This window comes from Aulostomus chinensis, chromosome 22, assembly GCF_037954235.1.
Source record: "Aulostomus chinensis isolate RoL2024-O1b breed Wild chromosome 22, RoL_Achi_v1.0, whole genome shotgun sequence".
Classification (NCBI taxonomy): Eukaryota; Metazoa; Chordata; class Actinopteri; order Syngnathiformes; family Aulostomidae; genus Aulostomus; species Aulostomus chinensis.
In genome coordinates this window covers 2,035,039-2,053,564 of record NC_141341.1, presented here as the reverse complement: position 1 = coordinate 2,053,564, position 18,526 = coordinate 2,035,039, and the positions used below count along the sequence as shown (strand labels likewise).

At 47.0% G+C, this 18,526-nt stretch overlaps 2 protein-coding genes and 1 long non-coding RNA gene across 25 annotated transcripts in view; 1 reads left to right on the top strand and 2 right to left on the bottom strand.

Moving 5' to 3' along the window:
- LOC147240289 (regulating synaptic membrane exocytosis protein 2-like) overlaps positions 1-13,273 on the bottom strand; it is a 24,559-nt gene extending 11,286 nt beyond the window's left edge. For 5 of the 15 annotated variants that reach the window (XM_086193294.1, XM_086193299.1, XM_086193300.1 and 2 more), the window contains exons 1-19: positions 13,018-13,270; positions 12,634-12,825; positions 11,485-11,517; positions 11,147-11,248; positions 10,783-10,996; positions 10,297-10,448; positions 8,802-8,979; positions 8,472-8,703; positions 7,461-7,742; positions 4,226-4,290; positions 3,678-3,830; positions 3,482-3,581; positions 3,127-3,250; positions 2,755-2,801; positions 2,486-2,574; positions 2,359-2,394; positions 958-1,088; positions 709-880; positions 256-409 (exon numbers count right to left, since the gene is read on the bottom strand). In XM_086193294.1, the coding sequence (XP_086049420.1) occupies positions 256-409; positions 709-880; positions 958-1,088; positions 2,359-2,394; positions 2,486-2,574; positions 2,755-2,801; positions 3,127-3,250; positions 3,482-3,581; positions 3,678-3,830; positions 4,226-4,290; positions 7,461-7,742; positions 8,472-8,703; positions 8,802-8,979; positions 10,297-10,448; positions 10,783-10,996; positions 11,147-11,248; positions 11,485-11,517; positions 12,634-12,812 (2,443 nt within the window). In that variant the 5' untranslated portion in view covers positions 12,813-12,825; positions 13,018-13,270. Of the gene's footprint in view, positions 1-255; positions 410-708; positions 881-957; positions 1,089-2,358; positions 2,395-2,485; positions 2,575-2,754; positions 2,802-3,126; positions 3,251-3,481; positions 3,582-3,677; positions 3,831-4,225; positions 4,291-7,460; positions 7,743-8,471; positions 8,704-8,801; positions 8,980-9,259; positions 9,412-10,296; positions 10,449-10,782; positions 10,997-11,146; positions 11,249-11,484; positions 11,518-12,633; positions 12,826-13,017 lie in introns of those variants that run through there. The other 10 variants (XM_086193306.1, XM_086193307.1, XM_086193297.1 and 7 more) reach the window with 8 other exon arrangements.
- Positions 8,180-18,526, top strand: LOC147240287 (uncharacterized). 9 transcript variants are annotated; one of them, XM_086193573.1, is made up of 8 exons: positions 10,179-10,401; positions 10,798-10,988; positions 11,080-11,256; positions 12,717-12,914; positions 16,307-16,470; positions 16,544-16,654; positions 16,736-16,917; positions 18,396-18,515. In XM_086193573.1, the coding sequence occupies exons 5-7, from the start codon at positions 16,378-16,380 to the stop codon at positions 16,850-16,852; spliced, it is 321 nt and encodes a 106-aa protein (XP_086049699.1). In that variant the 5' UTR covers positions 10,179-10,401; positions 10,798-10,988; positions 11,080-11,256; positions 12,717-12,914; positions 16,307-16,377; the 3' UTR covers positions 16,853-16,917; positions 18,396-18,515. The 9 variants fall into 9 exon arrangements, with proteins under 9 accessions (XP_086049704.1, XP_086049705.1, XP_086049699.1 ...); XM_086193578.1 differs by lacking the exons at positions 10,179-10,401; positions 10,798-10,988 and adding an exon at positions 8,180-9,605 and having other exon boundaries at positions 11,083-11,256; XM_086193579.1 differs by lacking the exons at positions 10,179-10,401; positions 10,798-10,988 and adding an exon at positions 8,180-9,605.
- On the bottom strand, positions 15,783-18,128 carry LOC147240288 (uncharacterized). The gene is made up of 4 exons (XR_015111241.1): positions 17,622-18,128; positions 17,467-17,518; positions 16,709-16,879; positions 15,783-16,507 (listed from the first exon to the last, which is right to left on the bottom strand). It is a non-coding gene; the product is annotated as an uncharacterized LOC147240288 (long non-coding RNA).

The following is an 18,526-nucleotide window of genomic DNA, read 5'->3' as shown; positions in this document are numbered from 1 at the left end:
CAGAACCAGTCTAGAGGCACAACCAGCTGGGAACCACAGTTTGTCCCTATACTCAGTTACCTTTTTTTCAACAGAAACGAGGCCGGTTTAGTTCTGGTTCATGTGCTGTTTCAACCCCTCAGGAACATTCTGACCAAAGCTGAATGTGTTGGGGAGCTGAAGCATCCAACCAGACGGTTCCAAGGTGGTTGAAGCTGGTCGGAAGAAAAGGAAAAACGTGTTTGTGTGTTTGTTGTGTACTCTAGGAACACTCACGCTGAAGTCTGCGGGTTGCATGTTCTGGCTGCAGAACCCTCCTCTGCAGATAGGGGGAGGCATTGGGCAACGGTAGAGAGGAACCGTCGTGAAGCTGCAGTTTGTACCAGTGAGGCTGGTCATCCAGTAGCGCTGACTCTAACCCAATCAGAACCTGGGGAACCAAAACAACACTTATTCCCTTGTTCTTGCAAAGATGCTCCACTGCCAGACAGGCTCAGGTGTTTGGTTCATCACTGTTCACCAAGTCTTAGAAGTTCAGTGTGGAACCGGTTCTGGTTCAATGACATGAATGACTTTTCTGAAGTGTTCTTTAACCCAAAAATAGAGAATCTCACTTTGCAACAAAAAAAATTGATGAGTATCTTAAATAGTACCCCTCAAATATTAGGGGACAGGTCAAGAAAAATGTTTGGTTCTACGTAAGTCCATGTTCTCTACGTGTGCTCTCACTTCTCCCAGGAACTGGCTCTCCTCCTCGCGGACCCGGGCCTGATCCCAAACCGTCAACTCCAGCATCCGTTCTCTGAATTCACGCTGGTGGACTGGAGAGTACATGAAGGTCTGGTTCCATCGAGGTTCCACAGACTTCTTCACTGTCTTCGTTCTCCGTTTACTCTTATCGCTGTAAGAAAAGATCCGTCTCAGCACCAATTATCAACTGATCCTCAAAGAGCTGTGATCTGATTGGTTCTGTTTTACCTTCTATCTGGCAGGAAGTAGATTTTGACGTAAGGGTTCCTGGGTCGGCCATCGTCTCTCACAGGAAGTTCTTTAGCTCCAAGCACAGTGACGATCAGCTGATGTCCAACTTTATCGTACCACAGCTTCACCTGTAAAATCACATAATTGGATTCATGCACAGAGGTGTAACCCTGGAGAACGCTCAGGTAACCGTCTCTGAAACTATAGCACCTGTGGAACACTTAGAGAACCGCTACAGACATCAGGAGCAGCTGCAGTGATGAATATCAGTAAAACAAAAAGAACAGAGGAGAACCTTGTTGGACACCAAGAAGGCCAGATAAAATAATGATAGGCCTGAAGGTGAAGACAACAGGAGAACCCAGCAGAACAATGAAGACGTCATTACAGTAGAAAAAAATAAAAGGAACACAGGCATGACCAATTCCAGAACAAAAATAGAACACATTAGAGCCAATGTAACCCTGACCGATCCTTCAAAGACAGAAGATCTGATTCCCACCAGACATTGAAGAACACAGAAATATAAAACATGTGGAGCGCAACAGAACCATGGCAGCCTCAGCAACAACAGAAGAATCTGACATAATAGAAGAAAGAACCCCACAGAACACAGCTTCAGTAGCAACAGAAACATCACTACAAAGAGAACCACGGAAAGTAGAGGTGGAACCTTATTGAGTAGCAGTCTTAGAAAAGTGGCAGAACTAAAGCATTTAGAACTAAAATAAACTACCAAAGAACCTGTAAGAATGGATGATGAAACATTCAGAACTACACTGGGAAGACATGCCGAAATCTACAGAACAGAAGAAGAATTTAATAAAGCAGAATCCTACAAAGTAGCAGAACTTGCTAGGAAAAAGAACCTTACTGAATAGAGACAGCAGGGCAGCATAAGAAATATTTGGAGACAGAACCTCTGGGAATAACAGTAATGTTCATGTCTTAAACAGACTAAAACCCCCAGGTGAGAACCATGCAGAACATGGAAATAAATGGATCCAAAGATTAGCTTTATTAAATAGAATTCAATTTGAGAAACTTTGAGAGCAAACAAATGTCGGAGAACAGGAGTGGAGATTCATTCAGAAGCAACAGAAATTAGCAGAACACTACAAAAATATGGTTCTAAGTAAAGAATTGAGGGATGCTCCAGGGAAGAGAGGAAATGCTGTTCTTGACTTCTGTCTGTCCCAAAGCCACAAACCAAAAACCTTGGTTTCTATGGAGAACATTAGAACTCCATCTGTAGATATGAACTGACTCCACATGGGTTCTGTGAAGTAAGACGTTCGGAGCTTAAACTAGCACTAGAACTAGAACTATAAACTACAGAACAAACATAAATAGGTGGAACAGACAGCTGTCTAACTCCTCTCTGCGTTCTACAATTACCTGAACTCTGGGAACCAGCATACGCCTGTTCACAGTCTGAAACACACATCACCATGGAAACGGCTGTTAACTGACAGCTGATTGGCTCCTGTGTGGTGCCACTGTGGCGCACACTGGATGAACTTACAGAAACCTGTCCGGACAGAAGGCCGGGGCTCACGGGGGATGTGACGGAGATGGAGGGGCCAACCTTCTGAGAGTCAAAGGAACTGGAACCTGAACACACAACAGAGAACAAGTTTTTAAATTATATTTTTATTCCATTTCTCTTGAAAAAATGATTCGTTTTTTTGCTAAGCCCAGGTCTAATTGAACTCAGTCCTGTTCTACCCAGTTCTACCCTGACCCCTGCAGGGAGTCATGTGACACCCCACATTGTTGTGGTCATCAACTCACTGGAGTCCATCTGGAGGTGGGAGGAGTCTGCAGCTCTGGAAACATCCCTGAGGAACACAGGTCAACTATCAGTTCATATGAGGTTCTAACACAAAATCCAGTTCAGTTCTGCTCCTAAAACGCTGTTGGTTCCTTTCTAGTGTTTGTTGTCCAACACCAGTGATGACAAATTAAGATTTGAGAACATAAAACAGTGTTCTAAGTGTTCTTGTTCTACAATAGAACTCAATGTATTCTCAGCTTAACTGGCAGATATTCAAAGTAGTCTCGGAACTCGCAGCCAAATGTTAAAGTTCTACAGCTGCAGGATGCTTCACATAGAACATCTTGTAACATGGACATGATGGTACACTTGGGTCTCGACACACTCACCCAATCGGTCGACACACTAGCAGCTCCACCTGTGGCTCTGGTTTGGACTCCAGGATGATGTTGTAAACTTCATTAAATGTGGCTCCCTGAAGAACGCGACCGTTCCACTCTAGAACCTGATCACCTGAGTCAGAAAGGAACCAGGACAGACATTTTTTTTTTAAATGCAGAAAGAAAAATAAAATGACCCAGTCTTGTTAAGCATGCAGACTGGAAGCAAAGAGAAACTGCTAGCTTAGCTTAGCATACAGACCGGAAGTCACAAAAAACTGCAAGTCAAGCCTAGTGAAAGTACAGCAAACAAAGAGAAACTGCTAGACTATCGTCTAGCCTATAGTCGCAGGTTTGCATTTACCTGGTCTCAGGTGCCCCACCGTGTCAGCCAGACTTCCTTTCTTCACTTTGGTGATGAACGCACAAAGACAACCGGATTCTGTCATCTTTCCCCCGACGACCTGGAAACATCATAAACAAAACGCATCACTGCACATCCGCCAAGTTGGTGGAGCAGAAGACAAAAACGTTGATGATGACAATGACGAGCGAGTCACCTTTAGTCCCAGCAGCGCTCCTGTATCCGCAGGAACTGTACCATCCTTCATCCTCTTGTTGAGCAGAATTCGACCAATCAGACGCTCCCCATCCTTGGAAGGTTGCCATGTGACCGGTTGCTGAGGAGTCACAGTCGTAAACACATGTGGTTCCTTAGCAACAGCAACAACAAACAGGAGTTCAGTTTGATCAGCTGATTTACTGAGGACACATCTGTTGGGCCTATCCATGCTGAGGTCACAATGAAGTCACAGTGATGTCACACGAGCTCTTGTGATGTCACAGTCAGTGCTGATGGTGGAGGAAAACAAGTGTCCTAGTCGCTGCTCAAACCAGAACATTCCTGATTGTTCCCCCTTCACATGTCACATGACAGGGACTGTTGTGACCGTGATGTAGCCTGATATGTGGTGTGAATGCGGTTCTTGAAGAACAGCGTGATCAGTTGCGTCCATGCGGCTCTAAAGAACATTGAGTGAGATCCGTGGCATCAGACAAGTGTGGGAAAGATGCTTGCAGGTGGGCAAATGGAGGAGGCGGGGCTTACCACTGACATGGCGGCAGGCTCGCCGTGCCACGACCCGTGATCCCACCATTGGCTGTCCATGTCTCCTGGTAACCAAGTAATGGACAGGAAGAGAGAAAGAGCAGAGGTCATTATTCTGCTAGTCCACGGAGGGAGTGATGTTCCACACAAGGCGGGAACCCTGCTCACACAATCATCAAATAATTACAATTTTTATTCATCAACGATGGAACCTTCAGTAGGCTCTGATTTTCAGAGGCTCTAACGTTAGAGGCCTTTCACAGGTTGTGAGTGTTCAGTGGTTCGAACCATTCTGGGGCTTTTAAACCTTTGGTGGTTCCCAAACCTTCAGTAGGTTGTTGGTGGTCAGTGGGTTCTAAAATTTCAGTGGATTTGAAAGTTCAGTGCGTTCTAACCATTTAGTAAATTTAATTCATTACATTTTTTTTAGCAGACTGAAAACCTCCAGTGGGTTCTTATTGTTTGGTTTTACAGTTGGTATTAACCCTTCAGTAAATTCTGGTCATTCAGTGGTTCTGAACCTTCAGAGGGTTCTACCCATCAGCTGGGCTCCTATTCCTCAGCAGGTTCAGATACTTCAGTGGCTTACTTCCTTTTGTTGGTTTCGAAGGCTTCAGTTGAATCTAAACCTTCTTTCATTTTCAAGCACTCAGTGGGTTCTAACCATTCACAGGGTTCTAACTTCTAAACTTTCAGCAGGTTCTTAACTTTCAGAGGGGTTCTAATTAATCACTGGTTTCTAAAACTTCAACAAATTCTGATCATTTGGTGTGTTCTTAACCTTCAGTGGGTTCTAACTGTTCAGTGGGTTCTGGCAATTTAGCAGGTTATCTGGTAAATTCTAACTGTTGAAGGAGTTCTAATCCTTCTCTAAATTTGACGCCATCTACGGGTTCTAATAATTCAGTGGATTTCTAATTAATTATAGAACTCTAGACATTCTGCAGGTTTTAAGGTTCAGAGGGTTCTTTGGTGGATTTAACATCTGCAGTGGGTTCTACGTATTCAGGGATTCTATTCATTCAGTGGGTTCTAACCGTTCAGGGGTCAGAATGTTCCAACTCCACTCAGAGTTCCAATGTGCAGGCTGTAATCCGTTGTCTGAAAGGAGCTTTAATCTGGCTGCAGGACTCACAGGTCCGTCTCAACGCCATGAAGGATGAAAAGGAGGATGAAGAGAAGGAGCAGAACCTGCAGCTCCTCCACCTCTGTGTGTCTGCTGGTTGCTCCTTGTTCTGCCTGCAGACTGCAGCGCTCATACCGTCGGTTCTAGAGGTTCATCTTTCGCCGGTGGAATCAGAGTCAGTTGGGAGGCGATCTGATTGGTCGCACTGTGAACTGGATGCTGCTGAAGGCTGGCAAGGTATCACGGCTTTGACCCCGCCCCTATTTTCCTACCTTCCCTCTAGATCTAAGGTGCCAAATTCTAACAGATTCTGAAGAAATCAACTGTCTACCTCGCAGTGATGCGAGCGTGGCGTCCGGCGGCAGTCAGGTGTGCAGACATGTTGTTTCTATTCTGGTGTCTCCATGGTGAATCCTGCAGCAGGCTGAGTAATCCACTCGTCCCGCTCTCTCCTCTTTTAATCCAATTAAAGACAAGTTGAGAAGCAGCAGCTGAGTGTGTTCTCTTCTAATCTGGAGCAGATTATCACGCTGGCTCTCCAGGGTCCTCCTGGGTCCTCCGGAGACCTCCAAGCCTGAACTATCAGATTTGGGGATCTGCTGATGGTTCTCCTGGTTCCTGTTTTCCTCCGGGTGTCTTTGGAGTGGCAGCTGCAGAGACACTGAGCTGCTCTGTCTCCCCCAGACATGAGAGGAGGAGCCAAGATTCCTCTGAGCCAATCAGAGCTCATAATCTGTGAGCAGGTGACTTCTGCCCTGATGACACGGAGGTAACAGATTAACCCGTCAGCCTACGTCAGAGCGGACAGAACCCTGTAACGTAGTGACATTCACAACATAGAGCAGAAGAGGAACCCCAGAGAACCCAGTGGAACACAGAGATACAGCAGAGTAAATCCACAAAACAGTGGGTTCTAGAGAACTTGAGAACTGATGCAGCAGAGGTCTGGAGAACAGAGGCAGAACCTAATGAGACTGTGAGAGAGAAATGGGTTCCCTGAACAACCAGTACACAAGGTGTGGAACCCTTAAGAACCACAGAATTGCCCATAGAACCAGAGCAGATTTGGAGTTTAGTTTGCTAAAGGTCATGCTAAACCACCATCCCTCAATCATCATCATCCCCATGTACGTCAGCTGTTAGCATGTAGCCACCGAGTGCCATTTTCTTAGAGGTTAGCATTTGGGCATCTACTGTCACTGAGTTAGCTGTTAGCATTAAGCCTAGCATCACTGATTCAGTTTGTTAGCTTATTAGCTGATATCACATAGCCTCCAAGTCTCTTTTATATCATTCATTCATTCATCCATCTGTCTTCCTCTTATTCCTTTCTATGGAGCCTACGAGCGAGAGGCGGGGTTCACCCTGGACAGGTCGCCAGTCCATCGCAGGGCCAACATAGAGAGACGAACAACCATTCACACTCACATTCATACCTACGGTCAATTTAGAGAATCAATCAGCCTCGTCCCCAAACTGATGTCTTTGGACGGTGGGAGGAAGCCGGAGTACCAGAGAGAACCCAGCAGGAACAGGGAGAACATAGAGACTCACACAGAAAGATCCCGCGCCCGAGCCGGGACTCGAACACGGAACCTTCTTGCTGTGAGGCCACAGTGCTGACCACTGCACCACCGTGCAGCCCTTTTATATCATTATTGTAGATCAGTCACTTTGTTTACAAAAGTTAATACTGACCTATTGCAGATACCGTAGTTAGTAAAGGTATCCAGTTACTGCGCATGTGCAGGTCGTTACAGAGACATATGCTCACAGTTACTGTAGTCATGCTGTGTTGGTACTCAGGTTAATAAACCAGATATGTGGAGCTTCAACACTTGTCTTCATTTAGGCACATCTTCCAACAAATATTAATACAAAACTACATAGTCTCATTAATTTTACCAATGCTAGCTAGCCACATACTATAAGTTACATGATTGTGTTGTTCCTTAATTGTATTGAGTTAGCTGCTAGCATCTAGCAGCATATCTGTAGTTATTGACATGAAACAATCAATTATTTCTTCAGCTTAGAGATCAGATATGTGCTGAATAGCTTGTAGCCACCTGGGGTGACAGAGTTAGCTGATAGCATGTAGGCACTCACTGTCCTGCTCCTCGGCACTGGTGTACTCAGGTGTGGTAAGAAGCTCCTCCTCCGAGCTACTGAAGCTTCCAATGATGTGCATCTTTCCCATCCTCTGCACTCTCTGAGTAGGACTCTCATTGGTTGACATTCTTTTGTGGGCGGAGCTCAAGTCCAGGTGTTGCTGTGGTACAGGGCTGCGGCAAGGAGAGGTGGGGCTGATGTGACTGGCTGCCCGGTCCAAGGAGTACGACCTCTGTCCTCCACCTCTGACCAGTCCTGGAGGACGATGCATCCGGAGCGCTAAGAGCAGAAACATCAGGTCAGACAGCACTTGAGCAAGACACTAACACTGCAGGTTGATGGTTCAACGCCCTGTACTGAGATGTGTAATAATCTAGTATCACAAGATTTCAAATTTTGAAAGAAAAGAAAAAATAAACAAAGCCTCGCTAAAATATGATGTCATTGCTCGGAGCTACAGGCTTCAATGAACATCCATCATCAACTGCTCCTCCCAGGGGGACTGGAGCAGTTGATGATGGGGGGGGGGGGGGGGGGGGGCTGGAGCCTATCCTAGCCTTTATCCAACAAGAAGGGGCTGCACCCTGGATGGGCCATGGCTTACACCAATAGGCAACGTAGGATTATGAAGCCAGAGTACCCAGAGAGAACCTACACAAGGACAGAGAGAACATGCAAGCTCCAAACAGAATTCACACCCTGAACCTCCTTGCTAACCGCGACACCGCTGCACCACCTGCTGCAGTAGGTGAGGCACTGAGGCTAAAATCATGGCATCCTTGACACTTCTCAAAACAATCTGGCATGTTGATGCCTCAGGGCGCTTGGAACATTTTGAGCGAGTGGCATCGAAACATTTCAGCATTTTATGTAAGTAAAAGTTCATCCAAAGTATAAGTTCATCCGATCCTCCATCAGCATGAAAGAGAGTAGACAATGATTGAGCTTCCATTTGTGGGGGAATTCCCCCTGCAGTCGGCTATGTAGGTAGATGGTTCTTGTTCTCACCGTGTCTTGGGGACAAGTGGTCAGGCTTTGCAGCTGCCAGAGAAACGTCGCTGTGGCGCCGCTGGTGGCGGACTCTACCGACCTGAGCCAACATTCTCATGGTCTCCTCGCTCGGCTGTGGCTTCACCGGGTAACGTGCCAGGTTTGGGTCGCTGCGGTAACGGGCCTGAAACTCCTCTTCCTGCTGACGTCGAAGCTCATGCTCATCCTGAAACCGGTCCAGAGGGTGGTCCTGAACCCAGACAAGGAAGATCATTAGTTTATAGTTGTCACAAGAGCTCCTCTGGGTTCTGCTCATGTCTAGGTTCTACAGGGTTCTACTAAGATCACCTGGGAGTACCAGCATCCTCGTCCATCTTTGATTGATCGCCTCCTCCCCTGCAGCTCCTCCTCCCCATAACCATGGCAGCCGTGAGGTGAGCGAGCACGGCGGTCCAGTCCATGGTCAGAGGGAGAACGAGGCATCCTGCCCCCACCACCATCGTAAAACCCAGAGGGGCTTCGTCTCCTGTCAGTCACACAGACAGAACCAATCAGGGAGGTGGAACCCGTCTGGAGAAACCAAGCCACTTAAATCTTTGAAGTTCATCTTACGATAAAGCAGACAATCTCAGACCAACAAATGTTGTCAAAAGAAATCACAGGTCACTGATTCATGTTCCAGAGCAGCACAGAACATTTTCTAGAACAAGAGAACTGTAAAACTAGCATCTTCCCTTCTTTAACCCGGAGTCTACATGGAAAATCCTTAAGTTGGAGAACATGAAGCAAACTCAAAGGGTTCTTACTGGTTTTCGGTCAGAACTTGAATGTTTGAAGCTTCGTACCGATTCACAAGACGACACATTAAAGACACACACTCACACACACTCACACTGGGAGTCAGCAGTTTTATAACTGGATCATAAATGGAGCTCCGCCCCCTCATCATGCAACACCATCCGTTCCTCCTAACGACTTCCATCTACTTGCCTCGCTGCTGCCTATCTTAGCCTGATAGCCCAATACTGCTGTTAACCAGTTACTTTACAGTAGCCTGTTGGTACTTGTTAGTCTGTGACTGTGGATTAACTTGTGTTTGTTAGCCTCTAAGTTTGTATTAGCATGGTCGTGTTTATTAGCCTGTGAGTGAATGTAAGTCTGTTAGGGTTTGTCAGTTTATCGATGTTTGTTAGCCCAGTCGTGTGCATTAGCCTATTAGCATGTGCCAGTGTGTATATTACCTAGCCTTTCTAGCCTGTGAGTCCGTATGAGCCTGTTAGTGTGTATTAATATGTAAGTGTGTATTTGCATGTCGCCTACTGATGTGCATTAGCCTGTTAGTTTGTGGCCTGAGTGTGTATTAGTCTGTTAGCATTAGTAAGCCTGTTAATGTGTATTAGCTTGTTAGCATGTAGCAGGCAAATGTGTCTTGGCCTGTGTTTATTAGCCTGTGAGTGTGTATTGGCATGTTAGTGTTTATTAGCCTGTGAGTGTGTATTGGCATGTTAGTGTTTATTAGCCTGTGAGTGTGTATTGGCATGTTAGTGTTTATTAGCCTGTGAGTGTGTATTGGCATGTTAGTGTTTGTCAGTGTGTCACTGTATTTAGCAGCAGCAGTAATAATCTGCTAATCTGATTACAATGGGGGGGATGTCAGGGGAAGGGGGGGTCAGGGGAGGACAGGGGAGGATGGGGCGGGGCCAGTTGGAGGGTGGGAGAGGAGATTTCAGGCTAAAAAAACTAGAATCAGGGATTTGGGGTCATTGTTTTTAATCAATCACCTGATCTTCAGAGTTCTGCTCCGTTCTATTAACATGTCCAATTTCCTACTGAGTCTACTGACCGCTCAGTGGTTCCGTTGTTTAGAGGCCCCATGGCCCCTTGCGGTCCCTGCAGTGGTGGGTGGGGAGCCCTGTGTGAGCTGCTGGAGAACCAAGCCCCTGAGCAGGTGAGAATCTCCTGCTGCCTCCTGCAGACGTTACAAACCCACATGACCTGAAAAAAAACCCAGCCGCATCGCGTGTCAGCTGCAGGAAATCATGAGTAAAGACAAACTGAAGTGGAGCGTCAGTTTCCGGGGATTGTGGGTAAAAGAAAACTCAGAATATTCTCATCAAGGGCCCCAAGGAAAAGGTGACTTGAGACTCTGTCACCAGTTACCAGGCAACTGTGCCTCCCTCTGGTGTTCAAACCCTCACAACCAGAATGTGCCGATCAATACTTTTGCTTGATTCGTGAACATTATTTTGCGGAGGGTTTGGCACAACATGAAATGTTTTTGGAGTTTTCATGTAACCTGTTACCATGGTTACCCCTGTCACTGACTGACCTTGTTGGCTCTCAGAGGAACACGCCCCCCACAGCGGGCGCAGAAGCGGCTCTGACAATAGCAGCAGGCGCGGCCACAACCATCGGCAAACTTTGTTTTGCGGCAGATACCACAAGTCGGAGAGCTGGCCCTCGCTGATGTCCGGATGTCCTCAGGCTCCGCCCCCAGCTTCTTCACCTGGTCCTTGTACACTTCAAACTGCTGATGTAATTTCCTGTTGGAGGGGTCGCACAGATAAGCATTCGACCTCTAAACTTCCTGTTTAAACAACGATGTTCAAATGTCTGATTTTACCAGCAGCACCTGAACGCAGTGCCAGGCCCGCAGGTCATCTGACCTTTGGTTCGCTTCAGGTTTTACTCACGTCTGCGACTCGTCAGCAGTCGGACTTATAACCTGCAGAACTTCGGAAACGTTGGCAGCAACATTATTGACCAACTGACTGAACCCCGACAACGGATTCCACCTGTCCAGGTAACACAGCATAGTCAGCTGACAAAAAGTCGCTTCTTGAAGTGGCCAGTTTGGGAAACGGGAAGTTGTTTGAGGAGAGTAACAGGAAAAGGATGAATATTAATGTGGGAAACAGGACATCATTCACTGGGGGTAGAAGGACCCCCCCCTCACTGTTCCTTGCAGCGCAATAGAAAGGGGCGTGGCCAGGTGCACTCTGGGAGATACAGGTATGACTGAGATACTTACGAGGCTGGTGGGAGCTTGCCGTCCTCCTGATCCCTGCCGGAGTGAGGAAGATGAAGGTGAAGATGACGAAGATGGTGATGGTGATGATGATGATGGTGATGGTGATGATGGTGATGAAGGGGATGATGGTGATGGTGATGATGGTGATGATGATGATGATGGTGATGGTGATGAAAGGGATGATGGTGACGATGATGGTGATGAAGGGGATGATGGTGATGGTGATGATGGTGATGATGATGATGATGGTGATGGTGATGAAAGGGATGATGGTGACGATGATAGTGATGAAGGGGATGATTTGATGTCAGAACAGAGATAAAAATTAAAATTAAAAGCATCAAACAATGAAAACATGCAGGATGGAACAGGGATTTCCAACTCTTGTTTTGAAAGAGACGTCACAGAACTACAACTGGTCAGGTGCCTCTGAGCTGTGGCCACGCCCCCAACCAGCTGTCTCATGCCAGTGTTTTGATATTCATGACAAATTCAAGGGCTGCAACCTCTGAAGACTGAACGCATCACAGAGGTGCGACAAGCTGGTTCTGCTCAGAGGTTCCTTCAAACGTGGCCTTCTGGGTCTACGTTTCCCATGATGCCTTTAGCAGCGATGGCAGAGACGGTGAGACAAGCTAAGCTCTTCTGCCAATGAATGATGTTAGCACAGAAGTCACCACACAGATCCTACCAACGCTTCCTAAATAACCTGGAACACAATCGCAAGAACCACTGACACGGAACTGTAACATACAAACTACACAACATGGAAGTTAAACCCATAAACTAAACAACATGGAACCTAATAGTGTGAACTACACAATACAGAACCTTGACCTGTAAACGTAACCGTCACAGACCTACACAACATGGAACCAAAACCCATGAACAAAAACAGAACCTAAACCCATCAACTTAGTGACAGAGAACCAAAATATAAAGAAACCCACCAAATCCAAACACACACGAACCAGCACCACACCTGCCTGAACTACATGGCAGGTCGCTGGAACCCATGATCAACACGGTACCTGAATCACACCATAAACCTTCTGATGAGGCTTGTCAAACAACTGGAGGTCAGAGGTCACCTCATGTCACATGACGCCTGCTAGGAACTTCATCACTCATCATGATTGCCCTCCTTACTTGAGCATGCTCTGTTCCTTCTCCTCTTCCTTCTTCTGTCTCTCCATCACTGACAGGATGATGTTCCGCTCTTCCTCCGTCAGGTGGCTCAGGTCTGGCAGTTCCGGGCCCGGTCCGACCCCAGCAGCCGGTGCGGATCCGACCCCGACGGGTGGTGCGGGTCCAGCCGGTCCAGACATCCTGGCTGAGCCGCTGGGAATGAAGCGGTCCAGTAACATGTCAATTATGACATTGATGAAGAGGAGGATGAAGGACGGCGCTTCCCGCTGCCCTCTGTGCAGGTATGTGGCCGCTCTGAACGTCCAATCACCCTCCATCCATCACTCCCCCCCCCCATCCATCCATCCATCCATCCATCCATCCATCCATCACTCATTCACTCACCGCGGGGCGCAGCGGCGTCCTCTCGCCTGTTTATGCCGCAGTCATGTCGCTGTCTCCGGGGTTGAGCGGCGGCGGCGGCTCCTCCATCCCGGTGACGGTTCTCATCCTTCGCTGCTGCGGGGCGGTCGGGGCTCTCTCTCGGCCTGCGGCAGCCGCTGAGCCCCGCTGCGGTTTCGGGGGCTTTCACAGAGAAATAATGGAGGCAGCGGAGGAGACGAACAAGAAATAAATAAATCCTCCATAGGCTGAGAATGGAGGGGGCGGTGCTTCTACGTGACGTAGTTACGTATAGCTAAGATCAGCTGTGTGTGTACGTGTGTTTGAGTGTGTGTGTGTGTGTGTGTGTGGGGGGGGGGCTGCAGCAGACAAACAAGAATACAGATCAATAATCAATCAGTCGACATGTGGTTTAGCCACACAAGAGGCTAACTACGACTCCCAGGATTCATTTCAGCAACAAACATCCAATCACAGAGTGCTGCACCTGCGGTGTAGGATTCTGGGTAGTGTAGTGTTCAGAGCACCTACCGCGAGCACGCCACGCTGGAGCCTGAAAGTACAGGTCATGCAGGGTCACGGTCTGAGTCCGGGAATGTCATCTTTGGCTGATGACATTTTTGGCCTTTAATTATTTTTGTCATTCTGTTTCCCAACTGAGACCCAGAACTGCGGTCTCATGTCATCAAAGACTTCCTCCACTGATTAACACTTGGATAACCAGTTCTCCTGCAGACCGCCATCAATTCCCAGACTTCTCAGGACCAGCTGTGAGGTCCATGTTCCAGGTTGACCCTGCAGAAGCGGCGACCTCGCTGGATAACCAGCAGGAACACGTGTAAACGTCCCTCTGAACATCTGGAAAGCTCCCCCTAATGGTGCCTTTTGGTTCTTGAAACTTGACACTGGATGAGAACGGCAAATACACACAGTTGTAACCGTCATCACGGGACACCAAAGTGCATAAGATACACGTCTGCTTTTACAATACCAATGAGGTCATCGAAAATTTCAGGGTCAGGTTTAGTGTCAGGGTTGTGATGGTTAAGGTTCAGGTACGGGGCTAGGCAATGCGCTCTGTCCATGAAGGAGAGACAGAGAGAGAGAGTGTGTGTGTGTGTGTGTGTGTGTGTGTGTGTGTGTGTGTGTGTATGACAGTAGGATCCCGTCCAAGTGACCCTAAAGTTGTGGCTCAGCTCATGCACAGGCAGGAATGCAGCGTGGCACAGAACTGGTGCAGCTACCTGTCAGCTAGCAAGTGCATAGTTCCACAGGTATCGATGGATGCTAACCTTTAGCATCATAGCTGGGAGGAATAAGCTGTCTAGATCAGGTGACTCACGATTAAGATACAAACATCAAGGTCCATGTGGACTATAATCAGATATAAGAGGACAGGATCGGTGCCATGGTAGTGCAGTGGTTAGCACCGCAGCCTCACAGCAACAAGTCAGATGGAAACTCACTAATGTGCCTTTCTGTGCAACTTTCAAGTCAAGTTGTCTTATGAGGTCTAGAGCCACACTCTTTAAATTAGGTTTTAATTTGAATTAAGCTAACATGAGGTTTGCCTGACGGGTGTCTGATCAGGTGATTGATCAAGTCAGGTTCCAGAGACAATTTGCAGTCAGGAAGTTCTTGCTGTTGTTGTTCGCTCGTCTCAGGAGTTCCTGTGAGAGAATTATTTGAGTGGGGCTGCGTTGGGCAGGTGTGGCTTCCTGTGCGCCACCTGTGTGACGCTTCAACCACAGACGACACAGCTGAACGGCTTCTCTGGCATGTTGAACCATGTGCCACCTGAAGTGGCCTACCTGTGTGAATCGTTTCACACAAACTGGGCAGCAGAACGGTTTCTCTCCTAAGTTCGCAGGCAGTGGTGGGGGGGTGGCTCTGGCTCCTCCTGGGCCACCCTGGAGCTCAACTCCTGCTGCTCAGGGGGACCCCTTCTTTACACAACCAGGACACAGTTTCTACTGGCTCTCGTTCCTTGGACTGAACTGATGAAAGAATTCATAAATAAAAAGACTTCACAGCAGTTTACAGGAGAGTGTTTGCGTCACTGTTGATTACTCAAAAATAATAATCGATGTGAATGTCACTATTATTATTGTGATTATTTTATTATGTTTTTTTATTACTATTATGTCCGTCACCTCATTTATAAATCAAGAAAAAGAAAATGAGGAAGAAACCAGTCTTTCTTTAAACCCTCCGAATCTGCAAGTCCCACATCAGCAGTGAAGGCGGTTGTCATGGCGACGCGGGGCCTCCTGCAACATCTCCACATCACAACCACAGAGACTACGTCACAGCTGTGGAACCTGGAGCCACCACCTGCTAACGTTAGCCTAGCATCGCTGAAACCCGTTCTTCCCCTGCGTGGGAAACCAAACCTTCTCTTGTCAGCTCCACTTCCGGTTGTAAAGTTACGTCTTGCAGTTCCGATGCCGGTCCGTTTGCAGCCGAACCCGGACGGTTAGAGCAGGTGGGTCGAGTTGATGAGTGTTCAACGACCCCCCTCTTGCCGACAAGTTTGTAGAATATACCACCGCCGCCATCCTTTCAAAATAAAACAAAAAATGAAGAATCTGCTCTTGCCAGGTTTTTCTGAGGTTAAAAACAGTGGTTCAGGTTTAAAGAGGGAAGCTTCTAGAGGCTTCCATCACACGCAGTCAAGAAAATGAACTGAAGTTAAGGCTCGTCGTCAGCTACAGCTTTATTTCAAAAATTGTTCTTGAGTCTGAACACAAAATAGATCGATAGATACATGGATGGATGGATGGATGATGGAAGGATAGACAGATGATAGATAGATAGATAGATAGATAGATGATAGATAGATGATAGATAGATAGATAGACAGATGATAGATGGATGGATGGATGATGGAAGGATAGACAGATGATAGATGATAGATAGATAGATAGATGATAAATAGATAGAAAGATAGATAGATGATAGATAGATGATAGATAGATAGATGGATAGATAGATAAATAGATAGATGGATAGATAGATAAATAGATAGATAGATCGAAAGATAGATAGATGATAGATAGATAGATGGATAGATAGATAGATAGATAGATAGATAGATAGATAGATGGATAGAAAGATAGATAGATGATAGATAGATGATAGATAGATAGATGGATAGATGGATGTCTATAGATAGAAGAGTCCCTTCTGGACGACTGGTCTCACTTGCTGATTGGCAGAGTCCAGTGATGTCATCATCTGATCATGTGACTCATGCACCAGAGTAAGAGGATTATTCTGTTTCCTCTGTTAGCTTCTCGCTGCTTCTGGAAAGACGAGTCCTGATGACAGCTGATTGATTGACATTTGAAGCTTGATTGACAGATGACGCTGCGTTTAGGCGCCATATTTCTGCTGCTCCTCGCCTCTGCGTGTCTGCAGTCGGTCTTCTGCAGCCTGCCGACATCTGCACCGCAGGTAAGCCAGGTGCATGTTGGGTATCCTGATGTGTCATCTGGACAAATATTCACATGTCCGTTGTGAGTTTCAGGTGGTCGCTGCAGTGACGTCACCCTCAAACACAGACGCGTCTCTGATTGATCGTTTCAGTCGACTACCAGGACTCTGTCGACGCCTGAGGAGGCGCAGGGTCACCGTCCTGGTAACAGCTCACACACCAAGGAGTCATGCAGAACTGTCGTGAATGTTAACTCACCTTCACGGAAAAACTCATCTGTTTCAGTGTAACCTGGAGAAGTTCTGCTGGTGGGGGCGGAGCTGGGGGCGGGGCCAACCTGGACAGGTGTGCCGCTGTCCACGGGGCTCCAAATGCTTCCATTTTTTCATCCACAGTCTTTGACAGAGATGAATGACAGAAACCATGGAGCTGTTGAGGATCCATTAGTCGTCATGGTGACAGTGAAGGTGCGTCCACGGAATGAGGGAGTGAAGAGAAATGGATGAAAAAGAAAAAGAAGTTTGTGTAGAGGCGAATCAAGGACAAATAAGGAGGTTCCCTCTAGCTGTCCTGTAAGAGTCTATGTAACGTTCTTTAATCTGCTGAACACGTTCTTGGAAGGTGACAGAAGATACGATCTGCTAGAACCAGAAGAGAACTTTATCGGGTGATCTCCCTTCATTGTCACTCCAGGTTCTGAAAAGGTTCTTGGAACATAGTGTAGAGACTGTTCTATGCATGTTCTCCCCCAATATGCCACTAAACACACGTTCCTTGGACCATCAGATCCCGTCTTTGTCCCAGACTCCTCGCTCTTTTTCTGATAATTTCATTTTTTTATTTTACATCTCCAAGAGTTACGATAAATCATCCCCATGTCAATCATTCCATTAAAAACTATGGTTCTTCTTCTGAGCCAGCAAACAAGTGCAGAACATTTTTGCTCTTAAAAAGGTGAAACGCGTTGATAATAAAGGATAAATGAAACCAGGGATGGATGTGCATGTGTGCTGTACCTGTTCCATGTGCAAACCAGCCTGTTGTTGCTGTCTCAGCTGTTCCAAACACCTTAAAAAAAAGAGGAAAAGGGAGAATCAAATGTTCATCCTTATTCTATTACCACTCTAATTACGGATGTAGGGGCTTTTATTGTGAAGGAGCCCTAACGGACCTAGTGTATGTGTGTTGACGGTATTGAGTCGGTGTGAGGCTGCAGGTGGTTCCAGTAGCAGTCGTTGAGTATAAGAAGTCCGGAGCTCGGTACCAGTCAGTTCCCCGGCGCGTTCGTCTTCTCTTTCCGGTTGGACGGTAAAATGGCGGCGGACGGTGAGTGTTGGTGAGCATGTAGCTGTGTCAGTCCGAGTGGTACCAGGCTAACAGTTAGCATTAGCAGCAGGGTCGCAGTTGCGGGACGGGGCTCGTTAGCGAGTAAAGTTTTGAAGCTCGGGTCCGACGTCAAGCCTTTAAGCTCCATTCACGTGTGACGTCGCTTTGTTTGCTTAAACCTAACAGTCACATGACAAGCCCCGTGAGCCAGCTAACTAGCTAGCTAGCACCCGACATCTTCGTTTTGGACACAACAGAGATGAAAACGTGAGTGTTGAGTTTGATAGGTCGACGTGAAGCTTCTTCATCAGGTCGCCGGTTGGAGCAGCTGAGGTTCGAGGGACACCGGAAGGATCCTGTCCCGATGATGAGTTCAGACAGGAAGTAAAACAACAAATACAACTTGATGAAGAGGAGGGACTGCAACGGCTCGTTATTTTGGCAGGCATAACATTTCATAAATGTTTTGAGTGACGTTTTTCGTAGTATAAAGGAATCAGCTGCTCGAACAAATTAGCACACTTACAAGTCATGATGATGACCTTTGACCTTTGGGTCACGTTTCACCTCCTGACAATATTTGTGATAAATCTTGTCTGTTTTATCTTCTGTGTTTCAGCAGCACAAAGCTGTGAAGGCAAACCACCACAGTTTAGTCAGAGCATCATGTGATCACACAGAGACCAGGAAGAGCCGGTCGGAGACCAGGAAGAGCCGGTCGGAGACCAGGAAGAGCCGGTCAGAAATCAG